Here is a 19,215-nt window from a genome sequence, read left to right on the forward strand (position 1 = left end):
CAATCCATCATGCATATTTGCCGACGTTAAAAGAGAAAGGGGGGCGGGGGGGTTGCCACACCACATCACTTGTCATCTCATACACAACGCCTTGTCCCTTCCCAACACACACACACATAATATATTACCTAAGATTTAAAAGGTACATGAAAAGATTGATGCATGATATTGATTGGGATTGGCACCTGCTCCTAGATCAATGATATAAGAAAGACACTACCCTTTGTTAATATCTTAGGTGATCTCTCGATCGGTCACACATATAAAAAAACATGTCACTAACAAACAATAAGTGTATTATCTAAAGTCTAAACCAATTGTAGTTACATTATAACAAACATACTTTAATCAATACCACGCATTTTTGCCAAGATAAAAGGGGCTAGAATGGTGTTCACGTTCACTACACTACTGCACTTGTCATCTCATAGTCATACACCACATCTTCTCCCGACACCCATAACATATGTCCTTAGAGGTAAAAGGTGTACATGAGAAGATTGATTTGTGACATTGATTGGGACTGGCACCTATGCCTATGTCCATGATATATTAAATAAAACATGTGGATCGGTCTCATATATAAAACAAATCATTACAAACAATACGTGTATTGTCTAATCAAATCGTAGCTACATGCTTTATGATAAACATATTTAAATAAATACCCTGGATATACATAGAAAGCAAATACAATACAATACATGAACACATACAAGATGTGATGCTCCTTAAAAGACCTTCACATATTATTCATTCGGTGCACCCAACACTTGACTAATTAATTAATGTAGTCGATCTACAAACCAAGAGAAAATGGAAAGCCTGTGCTTCTCAACCAACTACCTCCACCAATGAAGTTTCCTGGGGTGAACCCTTGAGCCTCTGTAGAACTAGTAATCACCTTGAACCCTTTCCATTTAACTCTACCCGAAGTCCCGGCCCCGGCCCCAGTGTTCTGGTACTCACCATAATATAATGTGTCGAGCGCAAAGTTCCCATCCCACTCGAACCATCCAGCTGGTTGGACCACATTGCTGATTGTGGATTGCATCACCACCTTCCTCGAATACTGCTTCCACGGTCGTCCTAAATACGTTGGAAAACTTGATTGCACCGGTTGGAGGTCAGAAGTGGCGCCTATCCTGCACTTTTGAATCACGATCCCAGTGTTCTGGTTAGGGTCAGTGCGCCCTTGTGCCGTGAACATATTCTTTTGACCTGAATTGGGGCGGCGTGCGTGGATGTCACAATCTTGGAAAACGGCGGCAGCATTCCCAAAAATGAAATCGACAGTACCAACAACCAAGCAGTTGATGTAGAACTGACGGTTTTTGTGAACGTAAAGGGTGTCTTGATACGCTAACATGTCACATTGATAGAATGCTGACAAATCGGACCCTACTCGAAGTGCCACGGCTTGGTGATTTGAAGCACCGGCCGTGTTTTGGAACGTTATACCCCGTGCCAAGAACCCATCACCTACAATTGCTGCAACAACACGAAACACATTTATTGATTGAATAACAATCGAATAAATTAAATTAACTAATTAATCGATATCTAAATCGAATTATAAAACTCAAAGTTAATGCTAATTTAAGGAAATGCTTTTTGCCAGTAGTTTTAAAAGTCAAAAGACACGCTGATTGCGGATCTCCATTCTCCTGTAACCTTCATCCGGATTTTTGTCGTTTTAAATTTCAACAAATCTAAAATCTATTTTATATACTATGATGATTCAGTTTAATTATAAACCAAAATCATGTCATAAGTGCAATGAACCATGTTTTTTCTTTTTTTAAATTAAAATACCGTGTTTTTTTTATTTATCTATCAATCACGGACTTACTTTGTAAATATGAGACGGTACCAATAATGCGAGATGGAGGTAAAAGTTTACGTGGAGTCCATTATAGAGACACATGATACATAAAGACGATATGAGTGGATAATTTTCATTTTCAAATATGCTTTTAGAACATGCATGCGGATATGCTGGTGTGCAAAGAACATACGAGTATAATTTAGCATGTGTTATTCCTTTATATAAGTTAAAAGTTAAAATAAACAAACCTTAAAGTCAGTCAGAATAATAATAATAGAATACATAAAGAAAGGAATACGATCATTTGAAGCATGTATAAAATAATAGTACTTGTATATGTTATAATTTGTCCTCGTCGATGAGGCTTGTAATCATATCTATCGTCTATATATTCGTGTGTTACTTGATTACTTTTGTCCAAAATATTGCTTTTAATTATGTAAAGTCAGCTTAATTATATATATATAACAAACAATTTAAATAGCTGTCAACTTTTTGTACTGCTTACTTGTAGACTTTTTTATTTAAGAAAAGGAAAAAAGAAATGCGAATGTACTTCGTTTTTATTCCCAAGTGTATCATCTATATACAATCATCTTTTTATAATAACTTTTCATAACAATTATAATATTCTCATTTGTAATCACAATAAGCCGTCGTTTCTTTCTAGCTAGAAAACTAGGGGAAAATGAATTAAATAAAGGAAAAATCATTAAATCAACCGATTTTTATCAATGATTTAGGTTTTAACTTTCTTTCTTGAAAACATTATTCTACTTTTTTCTTTTTTTCTTATATAAGTTTTCACGTATCAAAATTTGACATGATGCAATAGATTTATATCACCCGAGAATAATTTTGAAATCTATTGCATCGATATTGGAAACATGTCAAACATTAATTGATTGACAATTTTTAAAGTCAATGCTATTTTGTAAATCTTACAAATTTTTTTTAAATAAAATAAACGAGGTATAAAGAGCTCACCGACGGTGGCGGACTCGAAGGTGGTGCTTCCTCCTTTTACGCTCCGACTACCCATGATGATTGTGTTCTTCCTTCCATCTCCCAAAAACATGATGTTCGTTTTCCCTTTCGGCACGTCCACATTCTCCCGGTACACCCCAGCCTTAATCCTAATCACGTACCTTGAGCTGCTCTTTGACGGTGCGGCCGCCACCGCAGCCGACACCGTCTTGTAGTTCCCACTCCCATCCGCAGCCACCACCACGTTGGGCGTCACCGTCCCCGACTGCAACAACTTCCTATCTCCAATCGATAACCATTCGGGCCATTCCGAATTCTCTTCCTCTTTCAATTTTCTCCCATTCAGCTTCTCCTCATTCGCCAAATCCGTGTTGGTCATATTACAAATCATTGCCAATGCATTACTACACATCTTCTCCACCTTCTTCTGCCCTTTTTCGAGCTCTTTACGAACCTTTTTATCGGCACCGTCGTGAGAGAACCCGTCAAGGCACGTTTCCTGGTCAGTGATCGCCGAGCTCATAAGCGTCTTGAGATCGCTAGCATGCTGCTTCAACGACTTCTTGGTTTGATACTCTTCTAAATCCTTTTCCACCTTTTGAAGCTCGTCCAACGTTTCGGACACCAGTTCCAGACAATCATGAAGAGCGCCAACCTCGCGAGGCGTGAGGCCTTTGCGAGTGGTGAGCTTCTTTATCTGGAAGTAGTTCTTCTCAACAGCAGTTTTAGTTATATTAACCGCAAGCTCGATGACGTCCTTTTGGGATTTAACTTTGTTGGATACATCCGGGTGGCTCGTGATGGTAGAGTAGCATAGCTCTGGGTATAATGTGGCGCTGCATGAGGATTTTACGATGGCGTGAGCTGTGGAGGCAGTGATGCTTCGTGGGCTGGCGTTGTTGGAGTCGGAGTTACGAGATTTGACACCGACGACGATGCCGATTAAAGCCGAGACTAACAGGATCGAAACGAAAGCGATTAAGAAGAGTTTTTTTCTTTTGTTACCGGCGAGCAAATCTTTGATTCGGCTCATGGTTATAATTTTATTAGCTAGGTGTAATTAAGAAATGGATTGGATTGGTTAGGAGGGAGTATGTATGTTTGGCAGAGGTGATATTGATCAAGTGCATGTGTTCCTTTTATTTGCGGATTGCGAATAATTAAAAGCAAGAATTTTCAATTCATGATATATTTATTTATTTATTTTATATTATTGCTTTAGTTCATTTCTTATATTAGAATACCGACAATAATTCTTAGAGGGTGTTTGGTACAGAGAATGGAATTGTAGAGAAATGGAATTGCAGAGAAAGAGAATTGGTCTGGAGAATGAGAATTGACTGTTCTGTTTGGTAGTACAGAGATTTCAGTAGAGAAATATAGCTGAGAACCATTTCTCTTGTTTGGTACATAGAAAATAAACAGAGAATTTATATCAACTTTATCATTAGCACAAGTATTTTTTTCATAACAAATATTTATTAAAAATAAAAAACATATAAAAAGATGCATAAATTCCAACCAAAATATGCATTGATCAAACCAATTCACATACAAAACATAGTTTTTAAGCAAAAAACATCAACCATAGTTAAAACCAATTCACATACAAAATATACTTCAACCATACACAACTATCCCATTGAACCATCGGTATACAACTCGACCATCTCAATTTTCTCTTCTATTGTCAACGCAAGAAAAGAACATCCTAGATCCACATCTTTACCAATCAAATGAGCTGCTTTGAACCGTTTTTTCATAGTGATACCTGGTAAAGCTTTCAACTCATCACTAACCTTTTCATAGATTTCACGAGCCTCCATACCTTCTTTGCTAAGTTGTTCACCCACCATCTCCCCAAATCGAAGCAAAACTTCCTTGATATCTTTGCAAGACTCTCGATATATCTCATCTACATCCGTGCTTCTACCTCCTTACCGAATATGGTACACAATTTGTCATAGAAAGGAAATGACTTGTCACGAAAATTCACAGCACCTTTGTGAGACTACAAGACAATTACAAATAAATTAGACTAAAATTTTAAAATCTAAAAAATATATTTTTTAGAATATACCTTCACGTATTCATTCCAAACACTTAAGTTTTGAGGAGTTTCTTTGACGAGCACTTTCCCCCTCTGATCTGTAACCAGGAACCACATCTACAACAAACTGCTGGACATTACGCCCCGGTCTTTGTAGGTAAAAATCAGATGGTACACTGCTTCCAGCGGGATTAGGTTTATGCATCACAAGATCTTCGTCTCCAATCAAACCTTGTACATCCGTAAACAGCTCACACACATCCAAACCTGCTATCAGACATACAAGTTTAAAGCAATTCAATAAAGAAATTATTTCACGATGCAAATATAGCCAAGGGTAATAGCACATTTACAACTCACCCATCCGCCGCTTTAGGTTTTGCCTTTGTTTGGCTAGTCTTTCTTTCGAGTTGCTGCCAGAATCACTTGCAAGGTCATACTCCTAAAACAGAATAATCAATATATCAAGATTAACTATATCCACAAGACTCTAAGCTAAAAGTTCAAAAAAATACAGTACCTGTCCTCTGGAAGCCAAAAGAGCCCCATGTCCCAACACTTTAGAGAGTTCAAAGCTGTCAATAAAAAATGTCAGATCAATAGCTGAAACAGAGCAAAAAATGGGCGTACGTAAGGGACCAAGAAAAACCTCTGGAATGAAGTGCTAGCACTTATTTTGGGGAGAGATGTTGGCCAAAAAACAACCTCTTCAACAGAACAGTTTATGCAAGCCTCCTTCATCTTTGTCTCAACAAGATTAAAGAGATCAGTCATAGATAAATGCTTGAAACATCCAGCAATTGCTCCAATGGCATGAGCCGCCGCAACTCTGGTATCCCAGTTTTTGCTATGAAGATATTGTGATACCTGAAAAATGCATTAAGCAATAATCAAACCAATTTGAATGCACAACCGCCATAATATGTCCCAAACTAAAAAACAATACTAAAATAAATCAATGCAGTAATACATACCTTACGTAGCAAAGAGCTTAAATCTTGAGGATGTAATTTTGCAATCTCCCCTATCTGGCGAGCTGCAGTGAATCGTGTGGCTTGTGTCGAGCCAGCTTAACAACGGTCAAGAAATACAAGTAGCCAGCATGAACATGAAAAAGTACACATTTTCACTCTACCTTATTTCAAGCTAATATTAACCTAACTCTAGATTAAGCTGCTTCTCTCATACCAAATCCAAATTGTGACATTCAAGTTCCAACCGTTAATTATGTCAATCTGCTGCATCAGATAGTATCACCACTCTAAATCCATCTAAACTATATATATTAATGATTTTTCAACTAAACTCCCATATTGCATGATTAGGCATACATGCATGGCACCTAATCACTTTTTAAACAATTCAAAGGCAAGTCGGTTATGAAACCAAACTATAAACTTATTGCTAAAAACTCATCCGTTTTCCCACAAAATATGCATTTACAATATAATAATGATAATAACAACAATAAGCCTAGAAAAGAAAGATTGCAATAAAAAGATACTCTCGAGTAAAGTCAGCAACCGTTGGAGGCGAGAAGATTGTTGCTGTGCCATATCTCTTAATAATTATACCACTCACAACATTTCTCATTCTACCAAAAACAATAATCTTTCACAATCCTGTCAAATGATTTCATTCCTCTCACCAATACACAATCCTACACCAACCAAAAATTATAAAAAAATATACAAATCAACATCCAAACCTAAATAATAATAATAAATACATTCCAATCGAATTACACTAGCAATACACAGCATTATCCAATAACTATTAACAATTTCGTTATTATAACGATCGAATCGTTAGCAGTGATGGTAATATACAGAAATAAGAGAAATTGAACGTACCTTAGGGTTTTTTCGTGAATGGAATTGAGAAACCTAATAATAATTAATAATAATAATAATAATATTAAGTGTGAAGCATTCGATTCAATTGACGGTTATCGGCGTGGTGACGTGGCGGATGTGTGTTACGGTGATGGTGTGTGTGTGTGTTGTACGGTGAAGATGAAGAACGAATGAGGGTTTCGGGTTATTATTATTATGATGATGATAACTGAGATCGGTTCTTGGATTGGAGATGATTTGTGGGTGATTACAGGCTGCAAGTCGATCGGGCAGGGAGAGGCGTGAGAGAGTGAGGCTGAGAAATGAAACCTGGAAATCCAATTCTCCGCTTTTTGTAGAGAAACAAATTCAGAGAAATGGAAATGGTTTATTTCCATTTCTCACCTCTTTCTTTCATAAACAAACAAGAGAATTCTTTCCAATTCCATTTCTCACCCCTCAATTCCCTCTACCAAACACCCCCTTATATTAATGCCTAGGGTTTATTAATATTAAGAGGGTTAATATATATTTTTTAAAAGAAATAAAACAAAAAAATACTAATTAGTATTGTATTTATTAAAAAAATATGAATTCTTAACTTCGTTATCGTTATTAATATGCTAATGATCCTCAGTCTAAGCGGTTGAGATGAGATACTCAAATACTTTATTTAAAAATAGAAGGATCTCACTTGTTACAAAATAAGAGTTCCAAGTTAATACAATGGTCAGTGAATGATCCAAATAACTGTTAAAATAATCACGAATAATAAAGTTCTCTTATTTTAAAAGACATATGATGATTAATTATCAATGTGGTCATTAAGTTGTATATTTGTTTAAGCATTTGAGATGTTTTGAAGTATGTTATTGACGAGTAGTTTGACAGGAAATTAGGGTGGCAATTATGAGTCAAATATATTTATTAAAATCTTCTAGTATTAAAGACAACGGTCCATTAATTGAGCCAAAATATGGTAGGGGTACTCATTTCATATTTATCCCTTTGTTTGATTCGCTTCTTTTTCTTGTCGGCCCATGTGATTTTTAGGTGAAGCTTTTGAAATCAAAAAAATAGCCAATTAGATAGATAGGTAGATCATTTATCCGAATTAAATACAATAATAATGGTCCCTCCACTACATTTCGAAGATCTGGAATCATATGATCGTTATTCGGCTTTTCGCTAGCTAGCTAGACGATGTTTTCGGCTGCTTTTCCCATTGTGACATGCAAATGACTACGCGCTTTGTTCTTGTAATCCATTGCTTAAAATAAATTCATAACCAAAATTTAAAACGAGCATTTTTGTTTTTATACTTATTTGGATGAAAGTACAATTGTGGCCAAACGTTAGCGACGAAAAAAAATCTTTTGATAAACTATTAAACAACCCCACCCTAGTCTTCAACATTCAATCGCTTCCACTCCTGAAATTCCAGTTGTCTTTTTCTTTTAGAAACTTTATTTTATATAACACAAACCGAGTTACATCTGGATAATGGGTAAGCAAGCAACAAGCTACGCCGTTATCCCCTTTTGAATCGCAAAGCCTATTCTACTAAATATAAATCCTTGGTTTTTCGGGCTCTGCGAGTCACTGTGGACCACCTTCTGCACCCGCTCCAAGAAGCGAACCGCCTCGGGAGCTAGGGATCCAAATATGTCGAAGGCAAATGGAATGAACACGTGCTGATTCTCCAAACACGCTGCCTCATGCTTAGCAACCTTCCTTGTTGTCTTTTCAAAAGTAGGGGATGATAATGGGTCGGGTTTAGACATTCCTAAACCCACACATGGTATATGGGGTGGACCCGACAAAAAACCCATCAGGTGTCTATCGGGTTTTGACAATTTACAAATAGTTAATTAAATCGGGAAAGTAACTATTAATCAATTGCAAAAAATAATTATCTTAAAATGTTGCCAATAACTAATGAATTACAACAAAATTGTTATAAACAAGTTTTGACGAAGAGTGAACTGTGATTTTCGTCCATGTGGTTTATCCAAATCTGCGATATTAGTCCAATAGTTTCAAATTTGCAATTTTCGTTCTTGTGGTTTCGTTTCACTTGCAATTAAACTAAATCATGTAACCACGTTAAGTATGGTCGTTAAACAATCAGCGTACTCCTCACATGAGGGGCAATTTTGTCATTTTCCCCCCCAAATAAACCCTAGACCGAATTCACAAGCCCCTTCACGTGAAGGGTTGGGGTATATTTTGAAAAAAAAAAGACAAAAGTGCACCTTGTGTTAGAGGGGCATGCTAATGGGTTTAACTGCCAGACTTAACGGGGTTAGTGAGATCGGATTTAATTGCAAGTGAAATTAAATCATAGAGATGAAAATCACAAATTTCAAACTATTGGACTAAAAATCGCAGTTTTGGACAAACCACATGGACGAAAACCGCAGTTTACTCTTTGACGAATATGCAATTCTTCAAATTTCATTTGATACATTCAATTCTACCAAAAGATATAAAAAAATCCACCACAAAATAAATAATAACTTTGAAGGTATATTATATGTGAAGTTACTCGGTTATATAATCGAATAAGTAGCGCTATGTTATCTGATAATCGGGTCGGGTAATCTGGCATATCACAATTCCTAAACTCGTCCCAAACTCATGAAAATTTTTAAAGTAATCTTAAACTTGTCCCATACTCTAACGAGATGGGTATTACATGTCCCAAATGTTTCAGATTTCGGGTTTTTTCATCGGGTTCAGGTTTTATTGACATCTCTATCCAAAAGGTTAGGGACCAAATGTTAGGGACGACTGAATGTTTGAATGATGAATGCTAGGGTGGGCTTTATGATGGATCCATGTAGCAGACATGTCACGAGGTCACAATACAATCATAAGCAGAACTTGCATGATACATATGAGATGTTTTAAATCCATAAAACAGAAATACATTAATCTGACCATAATTTCAATAATTTGACAAATGATTGCGATTACAAATTAGATAAAAGATTTACAAAAGAATAAAGGTCAAGTCGTGGGACAAGATGCCTTTAAATTGTCGTCAATCACTCCCCCTTACCAAACTAAATACTATTATAAGTCTCGTTCATCACATGTACGTTGTCAATATACTTAAATTATATTGAGACTAAAAAAATATTATAAGAATTTAATAAAAATCAGTGCCAACCAATCAACGATATTAGTTTGGTGGCAACATGAATTACTGAGTATGAATCTAAACACAGTTAAGAAAAATTAGTTTATTCTCGATTTTAATTGAAACTCATATAGTAGGGCATCTATTATGGGTGGTGTGTGTGGAAGCTAAACTCCTCCGCGTGAAATTCACATTACATGAATATATGTAAAGAAAATATACGTTAGTTAATAACCGGAAATATTTTTTTTACCCCGATCCTAAATATATCATATTTATTTCAGGTTCATCATGTTTATCATTTTTTTCTCTCTAAAAAAAACAACTCACTTAGTGAATTTTGTCTCACAATTTACATCAGTTTTCAAAGCTTCCACATCTAAAATCTAAATAAGCCGACACCATTTAACAAACACCAAATTACCATTTCAACGATTTAAAGATGAATATTATTACATTGTAACTCTCTTGTGATCATACCGTTGAACAAATATTTAATGATTTAATTGAAGCACCTCCACATGGAAGCCAATAATATAATGGATCATCCCAAGCATAATACGGAAAAAAACAAAATTTTCAACTTTAAAATCATTTCTTTGAATTGAAAGTGATCACGGCTGATCTTAAACTAATATAAAAATGCATAAATTACAATTCTTAAAACAAGCTTATGTGATCAATTTTTTTTTTAACCAAAATTTACACCCTATTGTATTTCATAGAAACATCCAAACGATTTACAATGAAGTGGCAAGTGATCAATTGACATAGACATTGATAGGAAATCCATATTTGAATAATATACCTACCATGGAATTTTAGTGTTTTAAAATTAAAAAAAAAACAAAATGTTAAATTAGGGAATTAAATTTACAAAATATTGATTAAACTGTTTGCAGTGGAGCAATTTTGATTTTTGAGACGTCAAAACCTTGCTACGTCATACTTTGACGCCCCAAGCAATGCTATAGGTGTTCACATAGGGTACCAAAGTTTGTTTCGCTAAAGCTTTAACAAAAATGAGGTGCGTGGGAGATGGGGTCCATCCCCAAACAGCATAACACAATGTTTATATTTTATTATTTAATTTAATTTTAGTTAAAGCCACTACACCAAAGTAAAATGATGATTTAGTGAAGCCTCGACGAGTACGTCAAAGTGACATAATAACACTTTTAACATATATCATATGTTAAAACCACTACATAGCCTTATAGTTAATATATATACTTTCAAAAGCTACTAAAACCCACATTTTCTAATTATATCGCTACATCTACATAATTATCCGCCATCATAATCAAACCAACGGTTAGACAATAAGCTTTTTTATCAATAAAATAAATATTTCTTGGATCTGTATGTGGTAAATTGTACACCTCTCTTTAATTTTGACATCTTTTAAAAGACCATAAACATTAATTAATTAATTAATTATATGAATACAAAAGAATGAAATACCTACAAATAGAATGACGAAAATCGTGGCGAAGAAGATGCCATCCGGAAAGAAGAAAAAGAAAGGATATAATTGATTCAAAGAGTCTTTGTTCAAAGTAATGTTCTTTTGTGTATGCTATTCACTTTTATTTCTTCTTTAAGCCTACAAGCTATTTGAAATATTTAACACCACTATTTTTTTCTTTGAAGTAAAACTTTTGTGATGACAAACTAATTTTATCTTGTAGAAAAATAATTAATATGGATAATTAGGAAACTAATTATTAAAGGTTTTCATTTTGGTATTTTAAATGAACTCAAGCATCACCCAGCTAATGTTTCATGCCTGCCTTGTATTTTTAACTTGTATCTAAATTAATTTGGTTTTTCTTACAATACTTATTTATTTCTTTCCTATAGTTTCAATTAGTTAATGGCATTTCTCATTCCGCCTATAACTACATTACATATATTATAAATATTTCTTGGTAAGAAAATTCGTAATGACATCACTAAAAAGTGAAAAAAACACATTGCATCAATATGACGTAGACATGAATACTTTCCCTAAATTTGTAAGTGTATAATGGTTTTATTACACTTCATTGTTACTTTATTTGTTTTAAAAAGAAATATGAGATGCAGGGTTATTATTGGTCCATTAAATTAAATACACAAACAAACACTCCCCGCACACCACCATTTGCCCGCCCAAAAACGCCCACCCTAGCGGTGTGTGGGATGTTATTTGGCGGAGTTGGCAAGGGGTGTTCCGTTTACGGATGACTAGATTGATTGTTTCATATTGGAGTGAACATTTTTAAAACTTGCATATGGTGACATGGTGTGAAGAAAATACTCAAATAGTAAAGTTGCATTTCAAAAGGAAATAATATCTGTTTGCACCGACGGTTGTGAATTAGGCAGTTAAAGTGACTGGGCTGGTATGAAGTTGGGCTTAAGTTGAAGATTATAGCGGGCTTGTGTATAAGGATGCAGACCAAATATAGAACACTTTACATAACAAAATCATGAAAAATGAAGTGTTTTTGTAACAACACGTTTTTCTTAACAAAATTTAGCTACACATTCATGATTGGTCGCTAGCTCCTGAAAATTTTAATTTTATATAAAGGTCAGTGGGTTCAATTTTTTGTTCTCATAAAACCAGTGGGTTCAACCGTTAAAAAAGACTGGGTTCGTTCGAAATTATCTTGTTATACATTCTGTGTGAAACGCGAAAATGAATATGGCGCTTGAACCCAATGGCCAATACCATATATGTAGCTTCTCCCATGGTCTATAGTCTCTTGACCAGGTGGCATCGAGTGTTATCGTTACCAAAGTGGTGTCGATTCGAGTCATACAAATTAAGTATGGAATTCAAATGTAAACTTTGTTGTATTAAGGATATTTTACATGAAAAATAGTGGAGCAAAGTATAGATTTATAAAGTAAAATCATTATTTATAAGAAAAGATAAGATTATAAAGTTTTCAAAGTCAAATATGATAAACTGGAAAGGTTTCAAATAATGGATACTGATAGTTGGCTAGTTGCCTTTATTGCAAATTTTTTGTTCAGTTTACAAAAAAGGAAAAAAAGAAATAAAAAAATCTTTACAGCTAAATTAACCATATGAAATAGGATCATTTTCATATTAATTAGCTAGGTTTGATGAACCATAACTGATGGCTCGGTCCCAGTAAAAATAGTTGATGTTTGATTCAATAAATAAATACGCATTTTACTAGAAATAAAATTTGTTCTTAGTTATTATTTAATATATAAAAGCATAATTAACATTAACAAGATACCGACAACAACAAATGAGCCAGGCTTTACAGCTAAGAAACGAACTACAAAGTTCACATCAAAAGTATAATATATTTTATAAATGCCATTTTAGATATATTGTATCTTTATTTCTAACTCCGAATGCAAGTTGGTGATAAAGTGCCAAATAAAAAGACGCTCTTTGTTTATTTAATCAATTATTTACTGAAGAACGGTATCAATTATCAAAGGAAAAGTAATTTATTTATCGATAATGACACAGGATAATATACTAATTAATTGTACAACAGTACTATAGGTTTTAGTCTTAACTTTTATTCATTTTTTTTGGAACGACATCTTAACTTTTATTCTACAAATTAAAGTTATTAATTGTACAACAGTACTAGAGGTTTTATTTTTGACATTATTAAAGGTCAATCGTATAATAGTACAGCTAGTACGAGGTGATGATAGTGGAATACAATAGGTAAGATAAAAGATAGATCGTTATTATTTTATTGACTAGTTTGGTTACCTATTGGATTTCTTATCGTACACGTGATTCATTTTCATTTATCAAATGATTATATTTTTTTCATTAACTCATAATGGTACATTGTATTCCGTCTGTAATTTTGAGTACTTGTGCCACTAAAGTTACGAATAAAATGTTTTAGATATTTTCCGGAAATATAAGTTTGAATTGTAATGTATAGAAGAGAATAACTAAAATGAGAATAAAAATGTGTGGATTTGAAAGGCTAGGTGTAGGGTCCATTAGAGGGACGTGCTCTTGCCCTAAGACTAAACGTAGTGGGCGAGAAAAGTGAAAGTTTTGGGACGATTTTTTGGAGGAACACCGCCCGCCCCCCCACCCGCGATAATTGGGCGAAAATGGGCGGGGGGCGGCATATATTTGTCGCCTGTGAGTGTTTGAATATAATAATAAATTAATAAATGGACCGTTTGTAACACCCCGACCGATGGCGGATTATACATCGGGGCGCCACGTATTGTTTCATTACTCGCGACACTATTTGGGTGTCAATATTTAATAAATACAGTTTCATTGCGCACGCGCAGAACATGAATCATAAAGTAACATAAATCATATCATAACTTAAAATATTCAAATAACATAACTTGTCTTGTTATATTTTAATCTAGGTCCAAACAAAAAGAAAACATCCTACGCGTCCAAGAGATTCCCAAAAGCAGCTACAGCAAACCTGAACATGTGTTAAAATAAAACGTCAACACTTGCGTGTCGGTGAGAAATCAAGTTTAATAGATATAAATAGATAATAATAATAAACACTGCGCGCAACATGTGCTTAACTGGGGTTTAACATAGGGTGTAATCAGATTGTGATCAAGCCTTAGATCATAGCTCATAGTTCAATCCGTGCTCCCAATTGAGCACAAAAACAAGAAAACATACGTGCATGTGTAACAAAACAAGAAAACCGTAAACGATAGGTCTCCCGTGTTCATCTAATGGATCCATGAAAACTTCGGAATAGGCCGTCAAAGCGGTTAATGAGTCACACATACAAATAAACAGCCAAGTAAACGTCCATAACACATGGGGTTTTGCGCACATAAATTTCATAAACAAGTTTAAGACTCAAGTTGTACGAACACATGAACATCCCAAAACGTTAAAAATAAAAGGGGATTAAGTACGAGATTACTCACCTGAAAAAGGTATGTTGAAAGATGATGCAAGAAACTAGCACAAGTTAACCTATAAATAAGAGGTTATTGGTTTAACGATTGGTTTTTATGTCTTGAATATATGCAGTAAGTGTCGATTTTTGTTAGTTAAACAAATTAAAATAGAATATATATTTATATTTACCGAGATTCTGGGCAGAACAGAAGAGAAGACGGAGGCAAAGAGAGGCGCTGAGGATCTTCGGCAGAGAGCAAAGGGAGAAAGGTTTGGGGAGTGTTTAAGTGTAGTGTGTGTAGTGTTAAAAACAAGAAAATAGCTTAATTTATAGGAAAACCCTAGGGAACACAATCCCTTAAAAGGAGGAAAAGATCTTATCAAATCAAGCAAAAGATATAAAAAGCACAAGAAAACAAAAGCAAAAGATATCAAAAGATATGCCGGCAGCTGCAGGGGATGGGGAAAAGCTGACAGGTTACAGGTCAAAGCATGGGAGGTGACAGGGAAAACACTGTTCAAGACATGCAAAAGAAGATTTCAAAAGATTATGTCAGTCACTTTTTCTGTCAACCAATAGGATTGGTGCGCATGCTGCGCCGAAAGTGGCTTTTCGGACAGATGTCGGAACTGACCTAAAGAGCTCAAACAAAAGATAAGATATCTCAAAAGAATACAGGCTGACCTAAACAGAAGAAAAGACTTAAGGTCTAGCGCGAGAAGATTCGAGCGCACGCGCGAGGGCGAAGGCAGACAGAACAAACCTTAGCGCGCCGCGGGAAGAACTATAATCCTTAGCGCGTCGCGGGAAGAACTACTATTCTTAGCGCGCCGCGGGAAGAACTATAATCCTTAGCGCGCCGCGGGAAGAACTACAATCCTTAGCGCGCTGCGAGAAGAACTACAATTCTTAGCGCGCTGCAGGAACAGTTCGCCTCGCGTATCGCAGGAACAACTGGTCTTCACGCAGGCTTCCTTGTAAGGAGTCGGGCGCGTGGAGCTGCGCGGACATCCTTAGGCGGGAAGAACCAAAGGACAAGCAAAGGGTAGAGAAAAAGGGGTTCCGGTCTCAAGGGTTAAGCAGAGGGGCGGGACGGCGACAAGAGAGAAAAGGAGGCGGGACGGCGACAAGAGAGAAAAGGAGGCGGGACGGCGACAAGAGAGAGAAAGAGAGGCGGGACGGCGGAAAGGGAATTATTATTATTAGTAAGTAATATAAAAATATATATATATATATATATATAATTTATTTAATGTTAAATTTTACAAAGATTAATAATCAAGTTTTAAATCATAAAAAGAATCGGATTCGAAAACGGGTACCTGGGTCGGGTCGGATTGGGCAGTTGTCACAGTCTCCCCTACTTTAAGAAATTTCGTCCCGAAATTTATCTCGGAGTAGGTTGCGCAGAGAAAAGGTGCGGGTGCTTGATCTTCATCTGATCTTCCCTTTCCCAAGTGAACTCGGCTCCGCGCTTGGACTGCCAACGAACTTTAACAATAGGGATGCGACTGCGCTTGGTTTGCTTTACCTCGCGATCCATAATCTCAACAGGCTTCTCAACGAAATGCATAGACTCATCAACTTGAACTTCATCAAGTGGTATGTGGAGGTTCTCGTCAGCTAAACATTTCTTGAGATTGGATACATGGAACGTTGGATGCACATTGCTGAGCGCGGGCGGCAGGTCAAGCTTGTAGGCAACTTTTCCCACCCTCGCAAGAATCTTGAATGGACCAACATAACGAGGTGCAAGCTTACCTTTCTTCCCAAAGCGGACAACACCCTTCCAGGGCGACACTTTGAGGAGAACAAGATCACCAACTAGAAATTCGAGAGGCTTTCGCCTGCGATCTGCGTAACTCTTCTGTCGGCTTCTGGCAGTCAGCAGATGATCACGGATCTTGGCGATTTTATCGGTTGTCTCTTGAACTAGTTCGGGTCCTGTGATTTGAACTTCACCCACTTCGTTCCAACAAATCGGTGAACGGCACTTTCGACCATAAAGTGCTTCAAATGGGGCCATACCGATGCTGGAATGATAGCTGTTATTATAAGAGAACTCGATCAGAGGTAGGTGTGAATCCCAATTACCTCCAAAATCAAGAACACAAGATCGAAGCATATCCTCAAGGGTTTGGATGGTTCGCTCAGACTGTCCGTCAGTCTGAGGATGATATGCAGTACTCATGTCCAAACGAGTTCCTAACGCATATTGGAGAGATTTCCAAAAGCGAGATATAAAACGGCCATCGCGATCGGATATGATGCTCAAGGGAGTACCATGACGGCAGACAATTTCCTTGACATAAAGATGCGCAAGTTGTTCAACACGGTAGGTTTCACGAATGGGCAGAAAGTGGGCAGACTTCGTCAATCGATCCACTATTACCCAAATGCTATCATGTTTGCTTGCGGTCAAGGGTAACTTGGTGATAAAGTCCATTGCTATACTTTCCCACTTCCACGTAGGAATTTCAGGTTGTTCGAGCAAACCAGATGGGCGTTGATGTTCAGCTTTTACCTTAGAACAAGTTAGGCATTTAGCTACGAACACAGCAATATCCTTTTTCATACCAGGCCACCAATAAGAAAGGCGCAAATCTTTGTACATTTTGTCAGCACCAGGATGAACGGAATACCGGGTTTTGTGCGCTTCACTCAGTATGACAGAGCGAAGATTCTCATCATTGGGGATCCAGATGCGATTAAGATAACAGAGAATTCCATTCAGGTTAGGGACTAGATGTACTTCTGCACCACACGCTAACTCGGCGCGTAGGTTGCCTTTGCTGATCGATGCGCGCTGCGCGTCGCGAATGCGCGATTCAAGATCGTTTTGGATCGGCGCGAAGCGAAGCTGCGTGCGCGGCAAGATACAGCTAAGTTGGCTGGGTTTCCGGCTGAGCGCATCGGCTACCACATTAGCCTTTCCAGGGTGATATCGGATCTCACAATCGTAATCGCTGATGAGTTCGTTCCATCGGCGTTGTCTCATGTTAAGTTCCTTTTGATCAAAAATGTGCTGAAGGCTTTTATGGTCTGTGTAAATGATGCACTTAGTCCCATAGAGGTAGTGTCTCCAGATTTTTAAGGCAAATACAACTGCACCAAGTTCGAGGTCGTGAGTCGTATAATTCTTTTCATGAATTTTAAGTTGCCTAGACGCGTAAGCGATAACCTTGCCTCGTTGCATAAGTACACAACCGAGACCTTGGTTGGAGGCATCGCAATAAACGACAAAATCGTCAGTACCCTCAGGTAACGTTAGAACAGGAGCTTCGCACAACAATTGCTTGAGCGCTTGAAAAGCTTCTTCTTGCTTAGAGCCCCAAATATACGGTTTGCCTTTGTGCGTTAATGCTGTTAAAGGCAAGGCGATTTTTGAGAAGTTCGCAATGAATCGCCGGTAGTAACCAGCTAAGCCCAAAAAGGAACGGATTTCGGTAGGAGTGGACGGCGTAATCCAGTTCTTGATTGCTTCAATTTTGGATGGGTCGACATGAATACCCATCTTGTTTACAACATGACCAAGAAACTGTACTTCATCCGACCAGAACTCACACTTGGAGAGTTTGGCATAGAGTTGTTTGGTTTGAAGCTTTTGCAACACCAACTGAAGATGTTGTTCATGCTCGGCCTTGGTTTTGGAATACACCAGAACGTCATCGATAAACACGATCACGAATTGGTCCAAGAAATATCTACACACCCGATTCATTAGATCCATGAAAACAGCGGGTGCGTTGGTTAAACCGAAGGGCATGACCAAGAATTCAAAATGACCGTAGCGGGTTCGAAAAGCAGTCTTGGGAATATCCTCTTCGCGGATACGCAACTGGTGATAGCCAGAACGGAGATCGATTTTGGAGAAACAAGAGGCACCTTGGAGTTGGTCAAAGAGGTCGTCAATACGCGGTAAGGGATACCGGTTCTTAATGGTGAGCTTGTTCAGCTCGCGGTAATCGATACACATGCGAAACGAACCATCTTTCTTTTTAACGAACAACACCGGAGCACCCCATGGCGAAGAGCTAGGGCGAATGAATCCTTTATCGGTCAACTCTTGAAGTTGACTTGCTAATTCTTGCATTTCAGCGGGTGCAAGTCGATAAGGAGATTTGGCTACGGGGGATGCACCAGGGACAAGATCAACACGAAACTCGACTTCCCGAACGGGAGGTAAACCAGAAAGATCATCGGGAAAGACATCAGGAAAGTCACGCACGATGGGAATTTCAGAAAGTTTCTTCTTTCCTTCATCGGGTTTGACCACATTAGCTAAGAACGCTACACAATTCTTCCGCAAGAGTCTTTGGGCTTCAGAGCATGACATAAGTTTAAGACCGTTAGATGGTTTCTCGCCGTAGATATGAAGATTTTCACCATTTTCCCGAGGAATGCGAATCAACTTCTTGGTGTAGATTACTTCGGCGCGATTTTGCGAGAGCCAGTCCATTCCAATAATCACATCA

General features: G+C 37.1%; 2 protein-coding genes across 2 annotated transcripts; both read right to left on the reverse strand.

The window, feature by feature from the left end:
* Positions 1 to 636: 636 nt before the first annotated feature.
* On the reverse strand, positions 637 to 3,918 carry LOC143588008 (pectinesterase-like). Its single transcript, XM_077069129.1, has 2 exons — positions 2,816 to 3,918; positions 637 to 1,491 (listed from the first exon to the last, which is right to left on the reverse strand). Exons 1-2 carry the CDS (start codon positions 3,846 to 3,848, stop codon positions 800 to 802), a joined length of 1,725 nt encoding a protein of 574 aa, XP_076925244.1. The 5' UTR covers positions 3,849 to 3,918; the 3' UTR covers positions 637 to 799.
* A 987-nt stretch (positions 3,919 to 4,905) lies between these two features.
* Positions 4,906 to 6,501, reverse strand: LOC143588018 (TATA-binding protein-associated factor BTAF1-like). Its single transcript, XM_077069139.1, has 6 exons — positions 6,370 to 6,501; positions 5,840 to 5,934; positions 5,515 to 5,732; positions 5,386 to 5,440; positions 5,226 to 5,307; positions 4,906 to 5,132 (listed from the first exon to the last, which is right to left on the reverse strand). Exons 1-6 carry the CDS (start codon positions 6,419 to 6,421, stop codon positions 4,906 to 4,908), a joined length of 729 nt encoding a protein of 242 aa, XP_076925254.1. The 5' UTR covers positions 6,422 to 6,501.
* Between the last annotated feature and the right edge of the window lie 12,714 nt (positions 6,502 to 19,215).

This window comes from Bidens hawaiensis, unplaced genomic scaffold (assembly GCF_021521415.1).
Source record: "Bidens hawaiensis isolate Kalapana, Puna unplaced genomic scaffold, B.hawaiensis_p1.1 tig00035949_1, whole genome shotgun sequence".
Lineage (NCBI taxonomy): Eukaryota > Viridiplantae > Streptophyta > Magnoliopsida > Asterales > Asteraceae > Bidens > Bidens hawaiensis.